This window comes from Photinus pyralis, unplaced genomic scaffold, assembly GCF_008802855.1.
Source record: "Photinus pyralis isolate 1611_PpyrPB1 unplaced genomic scaffold, Ppyr1.3 Ppyr1.4_LG6, whole genome shotgun sequence".
NCBI classification, from domain to species: domain Eukaryota; kingdom Metazoa; phylum Arthropoda; class Insecta; order Coleoptera; family Lampyridae; genus Photinus; species Photinus pyralis.
The window spans coordinates 14,221,425-14,237,610 of NW_022170663.1; the positions used below are offsets into that span (position 1 = coordinate 14,221,425).

Genomic DNA, 16,186 nt, shown 5'->3' on the forward strand with positions numbered 1-16,186 from the left:
GAGGCGACTAATCAACCGCGGTCTGGCAGATACTTGAGAAGTGGAGTTATTAGGTTTTTTTGGCTTGTGCGAGGGTTTCCATTGGAGCATTGCACAATGCGCACGGAGAGTACCTAGTTTGAAATAATTATTGAACTTCCTCTCATATTTTGAACTGCAGATAATAAATATGAAAATTTGAAACATCTTTTGTAATAAATTGAAAAGTAGTAATTTGGGCATTGGCAGATGGTTTCGTTATAAGACAAAAGGTAAAGATATTGTTGGTCTTGTGGTTCTCTTATGTAACGGGGCCTCTTCAGTTGGGTTTGAGTTTTTTAATTTCAAGTGGTACAGGAGACATTCTCAGGTTGTAAGAAAAAATAGCAACGTTTAACGAATGATTTCCTATACAAATACTGGTCATTCTAGGCAGAAGGCTTAAGCTTGAATTTAATACTTGTACCCAAAAGGCGCACGTGTTAAATATATAGTTATGTAGTTTTACTAGTAAAGGAACTGCAAGGAACACAATAAATTTCATCTAAAGCGTCCACGTTCAACTTGTCGGTTTCATTGGTGTTCCCGTCTGTAGATAATGCCGTAAATTCCTGCATTTCCTGACCGAATCATGAAATTTCACTGAAATGTACATTGCACGTATAAGGAAAACGTACTATTATTGTGTTGTGGTTAAATTTGAGAGAGGAAAAAGGAAAATCTACAGTAATCAAAGTACCCGAAAGAAGTTTTTTTTAGAGATATTTGAGCTATCCGACGGTAAATGGTGAATAATTATTGTTTTTAAAGAAGTTCCACTTTTCGTGTCAATATTCAAAATTTTAAAACTAACTAAGGGTTTAACCTCATGAAATCGAAGGGCCTATATCACTCAGGTTCACATTGGTTTGGTGTCAAATGAAGCGCGCTTAATTGACATGAATTTTAAGCTGTTTTCCAGATTTTTGAGATGACAAAGAAGATTATCATCCGAGTTCGCCGTGCTGTTTGGGAACCCCAGCCAGAAATTTGCATAATTTTATAAAAGGGAAGAACGTGATTTCGAGGGGAGGAATTCTTGCTTCCGTTATGGTTTTGGGAAAATGTTGCTTCGCCGTGTGTTCTGTTTTAGATTATTCGCCAGCGCCTGACAATCGTTTCCCGTAAGGTCATAGAGTTGACCGTTTTCTCCAACTGATTTACCTGTGACTTCCGAATTTCCGCGACCGGAACCAATCGTCCTTGACCAGAAGCGAGGTGTGAGAATTCCTCGGTTGCGGCACCGACTCCGCCTGCAACCGAAGGTTTAAACCAAATGACATACGATTAAATTTAAGACAATAATAATTTATTTTGAAAGATTAGTTTTATTTTCGTTCCCACCCTGGTTCCCACCAATTCGCCTGATTAATTTTCAACCCACCGATTTGCGTGGACTACCGAAAGTTCGTCGCAACTATAATATTCGATGTACCACAAAAATTACAGCACTCGCAATAGACAAATCGTTATATATTTTTTATTTTATTTTTTTTTTATTATTTTATTATCCCTCTCTTGTTTTGGGCCCTCAACAGGCATGCGCCCAATTACAGAGTGACCCGCATAATGCTATTTAGAGGTGCCTCTGCAGAAGGTCTTAAGATGGTCTATACTACTCCGGTATTTACCTTACGAATTAGGAAAACTGCAGGAAAACCTAATTCGGAGTAGCCGGTAGAATGCTCGGAACTGGTCTAAGGTAATTTCCATCTCCGCCACAGATGAAAAATTCGTCTCAACCCAGGTTCGAACACCCGACCTCCGGATTTATAACCCAATGCTCTTACCACTGACCCATAAATGTAGGCTTCTATAAAAATGTATAATTATTGAAACTGGATGGGATATACTTCTATATGCATGCTATTTCTTCTCGACTCGCCACTTATATCGTTTTCCTTTCCGCCAGACCGCCACTAATTTAGCCATCTTCCTCCGTCTTACAATGTGAAGATGGGAACATTTCTGACATGCTAACAAAACAAAAAATAATGCTTCCCAGACTCACTGAAACCTCCCACCCCCCCCCCTTCTCCCACAGCTCACCAACACTGGAGAGTGCTCCACTTGGAACCGGTCCTTAGTAACCAGTGATAAAAGTGATAATTTGTAAGATCCATAAGAACCTCACTTACCATGCATTAGAAACTGTCCCCGTCATTACCGCCCGGTCAAAATGGCCCTGACAAAACAATTCGCACACAGAATAGCCCCGGAAAACTAACCTCGTTATAATGGCCTCGCCAAAATATATATATTCTCGCACGGTTAGGGCGTTGTGCGCCGGTGCACCATCCTGTTGAAACCAACAGTTTCCAACTTTTTCTATCGTTGTTATTCGTAATAAAAATGCTACTCAATACATTATGTCCTTTTCCTTACGGGCCATATAAAAAAATAAAGTTGATAATTTCTCCGAGGATCATTACTTTTTTCAATGACCGTACGTGGGTTATATTGACGAAGTTATTGTGGCAGGGGTCGCTTTGTATGCGGGCCATTTTGAGGGGAGCTATTTTGCGAGGTTATTATGACGGGGCATTTTGACGGGACACGCTGTATAACCATTTTGCTCATGTGATTAAGTAATAAATGTCAGTTATACACAGGGGCGGACTGGCACGGGGGGGTGGGTGGCGATTGCCACCTGGCTCGTTGGAAATTTATAAGTATGTGCTGTATTTAGTTTCTTGCACTATTAATAAATTATTAACATGTTTCTCTAATTGGGGTTGATGTTAGGTTGTTAAAAAATTCTGTTTTACAATGAATTTATCATTTTTTGTCGTAGCATGAAAGTGCTGAAATACAATGATAGGCGACGCACCGCGTGTGGATTGTATATTTTGTTACTTTTAATTATCAGCTGCAATTTAAAAAAAAAACTTCATGACTACACTAATACTTTAATGGCCCGTAACCTGTGCAATTCCACCTGGCCCGCCCCTTTCGAAAGAAAATTCAAAGGGCTGTAACTTTTGAACTAGTAGCCCAATCTTGGAACTGTTTGAAATTATGGATTTTACAGGCCACATTCTATAAGAAAATTTTTTTTCCGGGTCGATCTGAGACAATTTTTTTTTCGGGCCTCAAAAAAAGGCAGTGTATAACCTTCCTTTTATACCAAAAATCGACTACACCAAAATTTCTCGGGAAAACACTTTTTCTTATTAATTTGGGTGCGTAGAATCCAAACAATTCGTACTTTTTCGATCAGACTTCTCAATCAAAAGTTATAGACTAGAAACCAATTTCGAAAAAAAATTCAAAGGGCTGTAACTTTTGAACTAATAGCCCAATCTTGGAACTGTTTGAAATTATGGATTCTACAGGCCACATTCTATAAGAAAATTTTTTTCCGGGTCGATCTGAGACAATTTTTTTTTTCGGGGCTCAAAAAAAGGCAGTGTATAACCTTCTTTTTTTACCAAAAATCGACTGCACCAAAATTTCTCGGGAAAACACTTTTTCTTATTAATTTTGGTGCGTAGAATCCCAAACAATTCGTACTTTTTCGATCAGACTTCTCAATCAAAAGTTATAGACTAGAAACCAATTTCGAAAAAAAATTCAAAGGGCTGTAACTTTTGAACTAGTGGCCCAATCTTGGAACTGTTTGAAATTATGGATTCTACAGGCCACATTCTATAAGAAAATTTTTTTTTCCGGGTCGATCTGAGACAATTTTTTTTTCGGGGCTCAAAAAAAGGCAGTGTATGTTTTGGAGTTGGATTACTAATTAAAACACTACCGTGTATTTTCTCTTATCGATCTAATTTATTTACGATATTGACATAACGAACGTTAAACATAACAATTGAATATCTCATTAATTTTCCCTATTACTTTGATCTGATCAATGACAAATAACATAAATTTGTTGGGACACAACATTCAGTCCCCTATTGAAAACATCCAGGTTTTCAACATTCGTGGAGTAATATCTACATAACTGATTTGAAATACAGAAAACATTGATGAAATTAACTACTACAAATAATGCACAAATATACAACATGGTGATAAGTACAAATTCAAATGAGTAATACTACTAGAGTAACAAACGAGTAACATTAAAACTAATTAATATAAAATGTAAAAATAACAAAGTTGAACTGGACAGACATTTTAGTGATTGTCTATTGGTAATACACATATCTTAGTAATAGGACGTTTCATTACACCACCTTTCGTTTTGATAATAACTACGCGCACTTTTTCATCACTACCACGGTGAATATCTAAGACGCGTCCATATGACCATTGGAGTGGAGGCAGGTTTTCTTCTTTTATGAGCACCATGTCTCCTATTACAATATCTGCTTTGGAGCATTTCCATTTCGTTCGCTGTTGTAAGTGATGTAAATATTCTCGTTGCCAGCGCCTCCAGTAATGTTGCTTGATTTGGTCAACCAATTGCCACCGGGAGAGTGTGTTAATTTTTAATGTCGTAACGTCAGATTCGATGGGAGCAACTAGTATGTCTCCAATTAGGAAGTGACTGGGGGATAAGGCGGTGAGGTCGTGAGGATCGTTACTTATGGGAGTTATAGGTCGGGAATTTATACACGCTTCAATACCCGTTAACACAGTGTACATCTCCTCAAAAGTAAGATTGGCGTTGCCTACAACGCGTTTTAAATTGTGTTTGATTAATTTAATACTAGCTTCCCAAAGTCCTCCATGATGAGGTGCTCTGGGCGGTATAAAATGCCAATTAATATTTTGGGCCGTTACATTCAATTTATTTTTTAATGATTCTGAGCGCATAAGTTTTTGAAACTCACGATCAGCTCCAACAAAGTTCGTGCCATTATCCGAGTAAAAATCAGTTACATGACCTCTGCGAGAGATTAATCGTTTAAATGCTCCCAGAAACGAGTCAGTAGTCATATCTCCAACTAATTCTAGATGCACCGCTTTGGTGGCTAAGCAAATGAATAGCGAAATATAGCCTTTAATTAACCTTTTTCCGCGACCTCTGCCTTCTTTTAACGATAAGGGACCAGCATAGTCCACTCCACAATGAATAAATGGTCTAGCAGCAGAAACGCGGTCAAATGGTAAATTACCCATAATTTGTTCGGATGCGATGGGATTTACTTTATAGCATTTTATGCATTGTCTCAAAACTTTTTTGATTTGATCTCTACCTGCAATAGGCCAATATCTCCGTCTAAGGGAATTTAAAGTAGTTAATTGTCCTGAATGTAATAATCGAGTATGTTCATCGCGAATCAAAGCCGCTGTTAATTTATGTTTTGGCAAAATAACTTGATGCTTGGTGTCGAATGATAACCTCGAATGACGCAATCGTCCCCCCACTCTTAACAAACCATTTTCGTCTAGGAAGGGATTAAGTGATAAAATTGTACTTTTTGTTGAAATGCTCTTATTATTTTTTAAATTTTGTATCTCAACATGGAAGGCATGATTTTGTAATATACGAATTATGCATATTTCCGCATTTCGTTTTTCTGTAAATGTTAAATTTCTTACTAATTTCGAAGATTTATTATTTGCGTTGTGAGCAAATCTCTTACAATATGCAATAATGTGACATAAACGTCTAAATGATGAAATTTTGTCGAAGACTGGTAACATTAACGTCGTGTTGCTTAAAAAACATTTTGTTTGCGTTGACTTTAAATCAGGTATTTCTGATATTTCATTAGTATTAGGTTGTACTGGAGTTTCATACTTTAACGTCATTAGGAATTGTGGCCCATGCCACCACATATCAAGATTCGCCAATTCGCTTGGAAGAGTGCCACGTGAAAGTATGTCTGCCGGGTTTTCGTTAGTCGAAACGTGATTCCACATATTAGCATCAGTATTTGTTTGAATAATCGATACGCGGTTTGCAACAAAGGTTTTTAGTTTCGAGGGTTCAATTTTTAACCATGCCAACACAATAGTTGAATCAGAGTAAAGTGATATTTTATTGGGTTTTATATTTACAACTGGGATAATTTTATTCATTAAACGTGTTAGAAGTAGCGCTGCGCATAGTTCAAGCCTAGGGATGCTTATCGTTTTTATAGGCGCAACTTTCGATTTTGAGCATAATAAATGGCTACTTATTAGAGAATTGTTGGAGACGGTTTTAATATAAATGCAGGCGCCGTATGCCCTTTGAGAAGCATCGCAAAACCCATGAATCTCAAATGTTGAGAACCTAGGTGATCCCACTACTCGTCTCGGTATTGAATACGTGGAGATCGTTGGCAAATCTTTGCAAAATTGTTGCCAAATAGTAAAAACGTTCAAGGGTACTGACTCATCCCACCCGATTTGCAATTGCCATAAAGTTTGTAATAATATTTTAATGGTAACAATTATTGGACCCACTAATCCCAAAGGATCATACATTTTGGAAATATTAGATAATATTGCTCTCTTTGTTACTTTATTATTCGTTACTTGATAATTATTTGAATATTTTAAAATATCTTTCTCGGTATTCCATAAGAGCCCTAAAATTTTGCTTTCACATTGTCTATCGAAATTTACGTCATTACATTCGTTCGTTTGGAATTCGGGGATCAACCGTTTATCGTTGGAAGCCCATTTTGCTAAATGAAAGCATCCATTTCTTAATATGCGATCAATTTCGTTTCGTAATTGTAACATTTCTTCGATGGTATCAGCGCCTGTAAGCAAGTCATCAACGTAAAAATCTTCCAGAATTGCTCTTTGAGCGCACGGCATCTCAGTAGCTTCTAAACCTAATTGTTTAAGGCAACGTATCGCGAGGTATGGTGCCGAGGTTGTACCGTACGTGACGGTGTTTAATTGATAGGTTTGCAAAGAATTGTTGCAATCTTCCCGCCATAATATTTGCTGATATTTGCGATCATCGGGGTGTATTTCAATTTGGCGATACATTTTACAAATATCTGCGGATACTACATACTGGTAGGTTCGAAAACGTACTAAAATCAAGAATAATTCTTGTTGAAGAGATGGACCGACGTGCAGTAGGGTGTTCAAGCTTAAACCCGTGTTTGTTTTCGCGCTTGCATCGAACACTACTCGTAACTTAGTTGTTACTTTGTTCTCGTTAACTACTGCATGGTGTGGTAAATAGAACGCAATGTCATTTTTGCACGAATCAATGTTTGATACTAAACTCATATGCCCTAATTTAATGTACTCATTTATAAATTCAGTATATCTAGTTTTTAAGTCATTATGTTTATGAAAACGTTTTTCCAGAGAATAAAATCGCTTTTCTGCGTGAAAATTCGAGGAACCTAATTTTTTAGGATCACTTTTAAAAGGTAATCTGACTACGAATCTACCATCCTTATTACGTGTGTATGTATTTAAGAAATGACTTTCGCACTCTAATTCATCGGCTGAATATCGGCGTAGGTTATCATTGATTTCCTCTATCTCCCAAAAACGTTTGATATTATCATTGATCACGTTGAGGTTTAATTGATTTACACTACGATCTGTAATATTATTTGATAAATTGGAAAATGTGGCATTTCCTCCGAATACCCACCCTAAATGAGTTTTTTGCAAGATCGGCTGATTTTGAAGTTTTATTTGTCCCACGCATAAAAGTGTCCAAAAAATCTCTGCTCCGAGTAGTACGTCTATGGGCAACGATTTGTGGAAGTTATTGTCAGCTAATTTGATTCCCGATGGAATATGAAATGAATTTTTATCGAAATCGAAGCTCGGTAAACAGTCTGTAATTTTTGGTATAGCTAAGCAATCCATATTAGCCTTGAATGAGTTATACATCGATTTGATAGTAACATTTACTATTTTATTGGCAGAAGACACGTGCTGATTAATACCTACAATTTTCCAATCGATGTCGTTAGCGGGAAGTTTTAATTTGTTTGCGAGATTGAGTGTAATGAAATTAGACTGGCTTCCTGCATCTAATAATGCCCTACATTTATGCACTCTGCCGCTAACATCAAAAATTTCCAAACACGCGGTAGATAAAAAGGTATAAGCCTTTGACGTTAGTGTTTTACTGACATGATTACAACTACTTTCATTAGATGTCGATGGATTATTATTTAATGTAGATGATTCAAATTTTTGATTTCTAACGTGAAAACGTGTATCGTGCTTTCGATGACAATGTTTGCACCCCATTGATCTACAATTAATCGTACTGTGACCTTCGCGCAAGCAATTTGTGCAAAGTTTTAACCGCCTGGCTTCCTGAAGAGCATTTTCCGGGGTTAGTTCGTTAAATTTGTCACATGCAAATATAGAATGCGATTGATTACAATAATGACATTTCTTCGGGTTCGATTCTTGCGGGGATAGCACTGCATTATTTACAGAACGTTGCATAGGCGTATATTTTGGTTTTGGAATAAATTGATTCGAAGTCATTTTACTTCCTTTATCAAATTGTAGCGATTCCAATATGTCACATTTATGTTTTAAAAATTCAAGTAGTGTATTTTCTCTTATCGATCTAATTTATTTACGATATTGACATAACGAACGTTAAACATAACAATTGAATATCTCATTAATTTTCCCTATTACTTTGATTTGATCAATGACAAATAACATAAATTTGTTGGGACACAACATTGTATAACCTTCCTTTTTTACCAAAAATCGACTACACCAAAATTTCTCGGGAAACACTTTTTCTTATTAATTTGGGTGCGTAGAATCCAAATCAATTCGTACTTTTTCGATCAGACTTCTCAATCAAAAGTTATAGACTAGAAACCAATTTCGAAAAAAAATTCAATGGGCTGTAACTTTTGAACTAGTAGCCCAATCTTGGAACTGTTTGAAATTATGGATTCTACAGGCCACATTCTATAAGAAAATTTTTTTTCCGGGTCGATCTGAGAATGTTTTTTTCGGGGCTCAAAAAAAGGCAGTGTATAACCAGGGGCGCACTGGCCCGGGGGGGCGGGTGGCGATTGCCACCTGGCCTGTAGATCATAATGGCCCGTTGGAAATTTATAAGTATGTGCTGTATTTAGTTTCTTGCACTATTAATAAATTATTAACACGTTTCTCTAATTGGGGTTGATGTTAGGTTGTTAAAAAATTCTGTTTTAATTGAAGTGTTTTACAATGAATTTATCATTTTTTGTCGTAGCATGAAAGTGCTGAAATACAATGATAGGCGACGCACCTCGTGTGGATTGTATATTTTGTTACTTTTAATTATCAGCTGCAATTTAAAAAAAAAACTGTATGGTAATTTATTTTCGAGAAAGGAGTACTTTAAAATATTTTTGTGGTGCACCTCAGAGCTAACCCCCCCCTCCCCTTTAATCATTTATCACAAAGTTTGCAAAAAACGATTATCCAATCTATCTCTGGAATTTTGAAGTGCTTTAGTGTTTATGATTCCTTTTTCGCCCAATTTTACAAATCGTTTTACACGACAATTCATTTAGTTCGTACTATTTACAGCTATGGCAATGGCATTATTATTATGCGTAGTTTATTACCTTCAATTAAAGTTACTCAAAAGTTTGAGGTACAAGGCAGCTCACATTGGAACTTAGAGGGCCTTTGACATGTAAGATCATTAAATGTGCAACATTCTGAGGTGATTATGTTTGTGCTGGTTGAGCATTCAGTGTAACAAAACAACCTTATAATTACTTCACGCTTGTTTGCATACGAGTAGCACTATAGAACCTGTGCATATAGTTTTATGTAGGTACATATGCCCAAGTTTCGATTAAAATACTGCATGATCACGGTAGCAAAATGGAAAGAATTGGAGAATGTTCTCCTAAGGATTTCAAGAAACATTAAAAACAGATCTACAATTTTTCCATATAATCCAATTACATCAAAAATACAAAAATACACGATCTTTAGGGTTTAACCAAATAATTTACTTGCGAGTTATCCTTTTACCACCCGTGGACACCATGAAGATCAAACCCATGTCCGTATCCGTAACCATATCCTCCCAACAAGCTGTAGTCCTTAATTATTGGAGCAGCTACAACGTGCGAGGTAACCAAGGGTGCAGTGTACGTTACAATGGGTTTGCTGTGGTAGTCGATTCTGGACGAATGGCTCACGGCCGACGGAATGTAGGCGATCGGGGCGGCGTGGAGGTATCCCGGTGTCGGGGCGGCAGCGACCACCGCAATCACAATCGACAACACCACCAACTTAAACATTGCAAAGGTCTGTGTTGATTTACGAACTGTACCAAGAGGTCGAGAAACGTGCCGCTTATATACGTACGTATAGTTTAATAAAGTTATTACATCCCCTCTAACCCAAACATAATTAGGTACAACGCAATATTCATGCGAACAAAAAGATTATGTCAGGGTCAAAAATTTCCCAATTTAAAGGAAAAACTAAGTAGATCATTATGTCTGCCGTGCATTACATAAAGTAGAATTACGTGCGTAATTGTTTCTCTTGCACGAATATTCCTTTTTCACACATTATTGTCGAAATCTGGGAAAGATCGAACTCCACGTGACACTATTTGAACCTAATTAGTTTAGTGCAAGGGTTACGGAACTAATTGCCAATTTAACCGTAATCGTATTTAATGGGGTATAGATTATGAAAATCGAGATTTACGCAAATTTCTAAATAACGCATTGTTTATAAAAGTGAAACGTTTACACCGAACCCGGTCGCTGTTCTGACATGTTTCAAATAATTCAAGATCAAACGAACTTACCTTAAGTGATGTTCGATCTTGATTATATGAAGGCCTCGTTGAAGTAAATAAAATTGTAGTACCTCTGCTTTCCGTTAGAAAAACCACACTTTAAAGCGAAACAAGTAGGCTCCGCATGTTTACCCGTTGTCAAGCCAACAACGCCTCAGTCTCTTTGAAAGTAGTTGTTGCATGGAAGTAAATGGGATTTAACAGCATAAATTTGGGTGGGTATGGGACTATTTACTTCAACGAGGCCTTCATATAATCAAGATCGAACATCACTTAAGGTAAGTTCGTTTGATCTTGTAATTATATTCGGCCTCGTTTCGTAAATAAAATTGTAGATGTTTAAAGATTTTGCAACAACTTTATTATAATACACGATGTTTTCGAAGAAAAACAATATCTGATTTTATCTCTAAAATACAGAAAACATTTATAGAACAATTCCAGTAACACAATTTTAAGCTATATTTAATACCGCTCTAGCAAAAACAGTATTGTCCTGCACAGGCCTGTTATAAAATCGTGCAAAGGTATTAGATTTTGATGACCATCCAGCAGCAAGTCTGATGGTATCATAGCTTACTCCGGACCTGGCTGCTTTCGAAGTCGATGCATGCCTCGTGCTTTGCGGTTTAAATTGGGATGTATCTAAACCACAATCTTTTAAGGCTTGACCTATCCATCTACCTATAGTCTGAGTTGAAGCCCGACGATGAGGCTTCTTATTGGTGATAAAGAGAGACATGCATTGACCTCTATCTTCCTTGGTCCTTTTCAGATACTCTAACAATACCCCTGCCACACATAGGTTTGGATCCGTTTTATAAAAGGGCAAAACTAATAATGGTTGCAATTTATTTACACCTGAAGTCTTTATCCTATTAGGGATTCTAATCTCAACCTTGTCATTAAGAACAACAATGTTATCAATATTAATTAAGGACAGAGTTTGAATCCTTTGACCTGTAGCAAGAGCTAATAACAGTACCAGTTTTTTCGTTAAACATGGCAGAGAAAGAGTTTTATTATTGAGAGCCCTTGCATAACCCAAGGCTATGTCCGGGTCCCATACATTTTCATATCTAGGCCTCGGTGGTCTGAGACTAAAAACACCTTTAAAAAATCTCTTTACACGAAAATCAGACGCAATTTCTGGTCCTGCTATTTGTGCAATTGCACTTCTATACGAATTCAAGGAACCAAACGAAACACCTATATTAAATTGGCAAGTCAAAAAATCTAGCAAGGCTGGAATAGTGACACAAAACGGATTAACTAACCGTGTATTACAAAATGTCCACCACAGTCTTAATCCACTGTTATATTGCTTAAGCGTCGAAGCTGTAATGGAAGCCAAGCAGATTTCTATTGTGTTTTCCGGTATGTTTTTGAGTTGAAGAGCTTTCCGGATAACTTCCCTACCACCAGGGAAAGGTGTTTTGCCATCGGATGTGGTATCCCGCTAAAAGAAAGTAATCGGTCAGAAGGTTCAAGTATTAACGGTTCTTCCGTTAGTAACGATAAAAACACAGGGTACCACGGCTGAGATACCCAGTAAGGGGCTACAACCACCCCTTCTGCTTGATCTTTAATAATTTTTTGAAGAGTCCTCAGTATTAAAGTAAAGGGAGGGAATGCATAAAAGGAAAAAACGCTCCAATTTAGAGTAAAGGCATCTACCCTGAAAGCTTCTGGATCTCTTTTCCAAGACACGAATGTCTTGCATTTTCTATTCAACCGACTAGCAAATAAATCTATATCTGGGACACCAAATCTTTTCAACACTTTTTGAAAAGCAGAATTTTCTAGAGACCATTCTGTCTCCTGGTGTTCCTGTCGAGAAGCTTTATCCGCAAAAAAATTCTCGCTTGACGATATGTAAGATGCAAAAATGTAAATATTTCGTTCTTCACACCAACCCCAAATGAGTCGAGCAATCTTGTTAAGGTTTTGAAACCTCACACTTCCCATACGATTAATTGTACCAATGGCAGTCGTGTTGTCCACCCGACATAAAATATTGCAATTATGACAACCTCGAGCAAAACATTTTAACCCAAATAAGACTGCTAAGAGCTCGAGTTCATTAATGTGATTTTCTTTCTCTGAATTGGACCAAAAACCAAAAGAGGTGTTACCATTACAGTATGCTCCCCAACCGGTCTTCGATGCATCAGTAAACAATTCTATATCGAAAGTGTCAGAACGAATAGGATTACATGAAACCGCCAGTTTACTGATCCACCAAGAGATATCTGAATGTAAGAAGGAATCTAGAGTCATCTTAGCCTCATAGTTTCCCCCAGAATGCCGTAGAGCTCGATATTTTTTTTGTTCAAACAATTTTGTATATAGGAATCCATATTTTATAGCTGGGGCTGCCGACACCAGAGATCCAATAAATTTTGAGAATTCTCGAATCTTACATTCTTGTACAGTAATGAATTGATTGGCAAGCTTAATCAATTTAAGGCGTTTATCAGATGGTAGGGATAAAGACATTGTTCTGGAATTATACACAAAACCTAAATATTTGCAAGTCTGGTTTGGTATAAGGTTACTTTTCTTGTAATTCACTATAAAACCTAAACATTCAAGTAGTTTTACTGTTTCCGTTACGTTGCTAATACACTCGGATCGTGTTCTCCCTAACAGGAGAAAATCATCTAGATAAACAACGGAAAGTAAACCTTTCTCTCTAAGCAGACTTACAACGGGTTTTAAAATTTTTGTGAATACCCACGGTGCACAGCTCAGCCCGAAAGGTAGACAATTCCATTCGTATAACTTGCCATTGAAGCAAAAACGTAAATATTTTCTATGGCAGGGGTGAATGGGTATTAGATAATAAGCATCTTTTAGATCGACAGTGCACATAAAGATATCTGGCCTAATTAATCGAGCAACAGTAGTGTAACCCTCAATCTTAAAATGATCAACAGTAATAAAATTATTAAGATGTTTTAAATTCAAAATCAATCGATTAGATCCATCTGGCTTAGGTACAAGAAAAATGTTTGATATATATTGACCTTCCCTCGGCTCAACTATACTGATAGCCCTCCTAAGCAACAGATCTTGGATTATATTATTTACAATTTTGGATTCTTTTTGTGACCATTTTGGTTCTACAGGTACACCAAGTTGACTTGGTTTTGTATGAAAGGGAATATAAAATCCCTTGATATAGGACACTATCCTATTGTCAATACATAACGCACTCCATCTAAACGCAAACTGTCTGAGTCTTCCACAAGGACTACTAACCTCTAACGATCCCTCTGTCCTTGTTTGGATTGGAAATGTTTGTAACGTTCCTGCCTCTTCAGGGGAGTGTACGCTGGTGCTCTGGTTTGGGTGTAGGGAGTTCGGTAACTTTGTCTCAATTGTTGCACTCCCTTCTTCTGCAACAACGGACGTTTTGCGTTTCCCTGTTTCGAAGGTAAAGACGGTCCAGAAAATGTACGCTTCTTAGGTACCTTTAATTGATTTGCAGATTTTTCCAAATCTTTTGCGGCTTTTATGCTACTGTCTAATTCACTTCCAAATAACCACTCGGTTATGCAAGTGTTTTTTAAGGTATCCCGTAAATCCTTATTTAAATTGAGTGCGATCAGGTCCCTACGCGATATCGACTCGGTGTGGTAGATGTCACTCAGCAAACGTCCTACATCGTTCAAAACTTCGATGTACGATATGTGTTCTCCGCTTCCTTCCTTAATTAAATTTGTGACAACACAACCAACACCAGAAATCGCAGCACTTAACTGCGATTGAAGTTGACTCAATCGTATGTCTCTCCGAAATGTACCGTCTTGCACCGCAACTTTTACCTCCGGGTTAATTTTTGGAGGTAACAAATCTGGGCAGTTTTTCGGTGGAAGATACTTTTTAATTAAATTTGTTTTTATGTCTTCTGACAACCCTAATTTTAACAATTTTGTCCAGCGAGAAGCCAAGTCCGGATGGATTGAATCGGAAAAACCTTTTTCCATAATGTCATCTTCACCTAACAAAGTTAAAATAGCTGGCGGAAGCACGTCCTCAGACTCGTCTTCACGAAGCTCCTGAATTGTTTCATCTGCAACGCCAGATAAATATAAGCAACAATTCAAAACCCCCGGCCTTACACAACCAAAAACTTTAAAAGTTTGGAATGGGTATGACCGTATTAAATTATAAAAACCAATATAACAAAGACATAACTGAATTTTCAGTCGGTCTTCTAGGTAAAGACCCAATTAGTGTTGCTCTAGGCACAAGAACTCTACCACACTAGGTAGGTACCTATGTTAAAAAATTAACAAAGGCGAAATAAAACAGGTTCACATCACTCGGCGAACTAACTGTACTCACTGACAGTTAAAGGAAGGCAAAAAAGCCGACCAGTGCCTCAAGTGCCTCACTAGGCACGTTCACCTCACTCGGCGAACTAACTGTACTCACTGACAGTTAAAGGAAGGCAAAAAAGCCGACCAGTGCCTCACTAGGCACGTTCACCTCACTCGGCGAACTAACTGTACTCACTGACAGTTAAAGGAAGGCAAAACAGCCGACCAGTGCCACACAAGGCACGTTCACCTCACTCGGTGAACTAACTGTACTCACTGACAGTTAAAGGAAGGCAATAAAGCCAATAAGTGCCACACTAAGCACGTTCACCTCTCGGCGAACTAACTGTTCTCACTGACAGTTGTAAAAAGAAAACGCATTCCAACTTACTACCATTGTGTGTAAAATTTTCTATCCCGGCTGAGCAGTTCAACAATTCTGTATCTGCTACTTCCTCATTAACACCAGAAGGGCCAGGAGAAGATAAACGTGACAATCCTTCACGTACTCTTGACGGCGAAAAAGGTGACTGGCTACATTCGCTATCAGAAGGATACGGAGACGGTGATTTCCGCCGGCGTCTTCTTTGTTTTCTCTCAACCTTTTCTAGTCGTCGATCAATTTTCTTAAGCAAACTTCCAAAGACGTGCAACGCATCTGGAGAAGGGCTGCGTTTCTTTAAATGTTTCGGCATAATACCAAGTAAAAAGAACGCACTAAAAAACGACGCGTGTAGTTAAACCAACACAAAAACAAAGACTGAGGCGTTGTTGGCTTGACAACGGGTAAACATGCGGAGCCTACTTGTTTCGCTTTAAAGTGTGGTTTTTCTAACGGAAAGCAGAGGTACTACAATTTTATTTACGAAACGAGGCCGAATATAATGAAATTAATTGCATCATTTGCGTAAGTATCTTTATTTCGCTACAAATAATAAAAAAAAGATGAAGACATAATTTATTGGTTCGATGGGATTTCTTCACCGAGCGCCTACACGAAAATTGGTAATATTTTGACGTACATTTTACTCGTTAACAATGCGCGTCTTCGCTAATTGAATTTCCCAACGAATTAGGCTCTTTCACCGGGGGCGCTTTCTCGAAACAGCTACGTACATGGAGGAACGCTTCCGCTTTCTGAAGTTCTTGTTCAAGTTCCAACTAAGTACATGAT

The 16,186-nt window shown here is 37.7% G+C and overlaps 2 protein-coding genes across 8 annotated transcripts; both read right to left on the minus strand.

Moving 5' to 3' along the window:
* Window positions 1-9,896: 9,896 nt before the first annotated feature.
* LOC116174489 (cuticle protein 64-like) lies at window positions 9,897-10,172 on the minus strand. Its single transcript, XM_031492424.1, has one exon. The coding sequence runs from the start codon at window positions 10,170-10,172 to the stop codon at window positions 9,897-9,899; it is 276 nt and encodes a 91-aa protein (XP_031348284.1).
* Window positions 10,173-10,806: 634 nt separating this feature from the next.
* On the minus strand, window positions 10,807-15,776 carry LOC116175047. Of its 7 annotated transcripts, none has more exons than XM_031493102.1 (3): window positions 15,404-15,776; window positions 14,161-14,762; window positions 10,807-14,085 (listed from the first exon to the last, which is right to left on the minus strand). In XM_031493102.1, exon 3 carries the CDS (start codon window positions 13,556-13,558, stop codon window positions 12,047-12,049), a length of 1,512 nt encoding a protein of 503 aa, XP_031348962.1. In that variant the 5' UTR covers window positions 13,559-14,085; window positions 14,161-14,762; window positions 15,404-15,776; the 3' UTR covers window positions 10,807-12,046. The 7 variants fall into 5 exon arrangements, with proteins under 7 accessions (XP_031348962.1, XP_031348965.1, XP_031348963.1 ...); XM_031493103.1 differs by having other exon boundaries at window positions 10,807-12,143; window positions 13,949-14,762; XM_031493101.1 differs by having other exon boundaries at window positions 10,807-14,762; window positions 15,407-15,776.
* Between the last annotated feature and the right edge of the window lie 410 nt (window positions 15,777-16,186).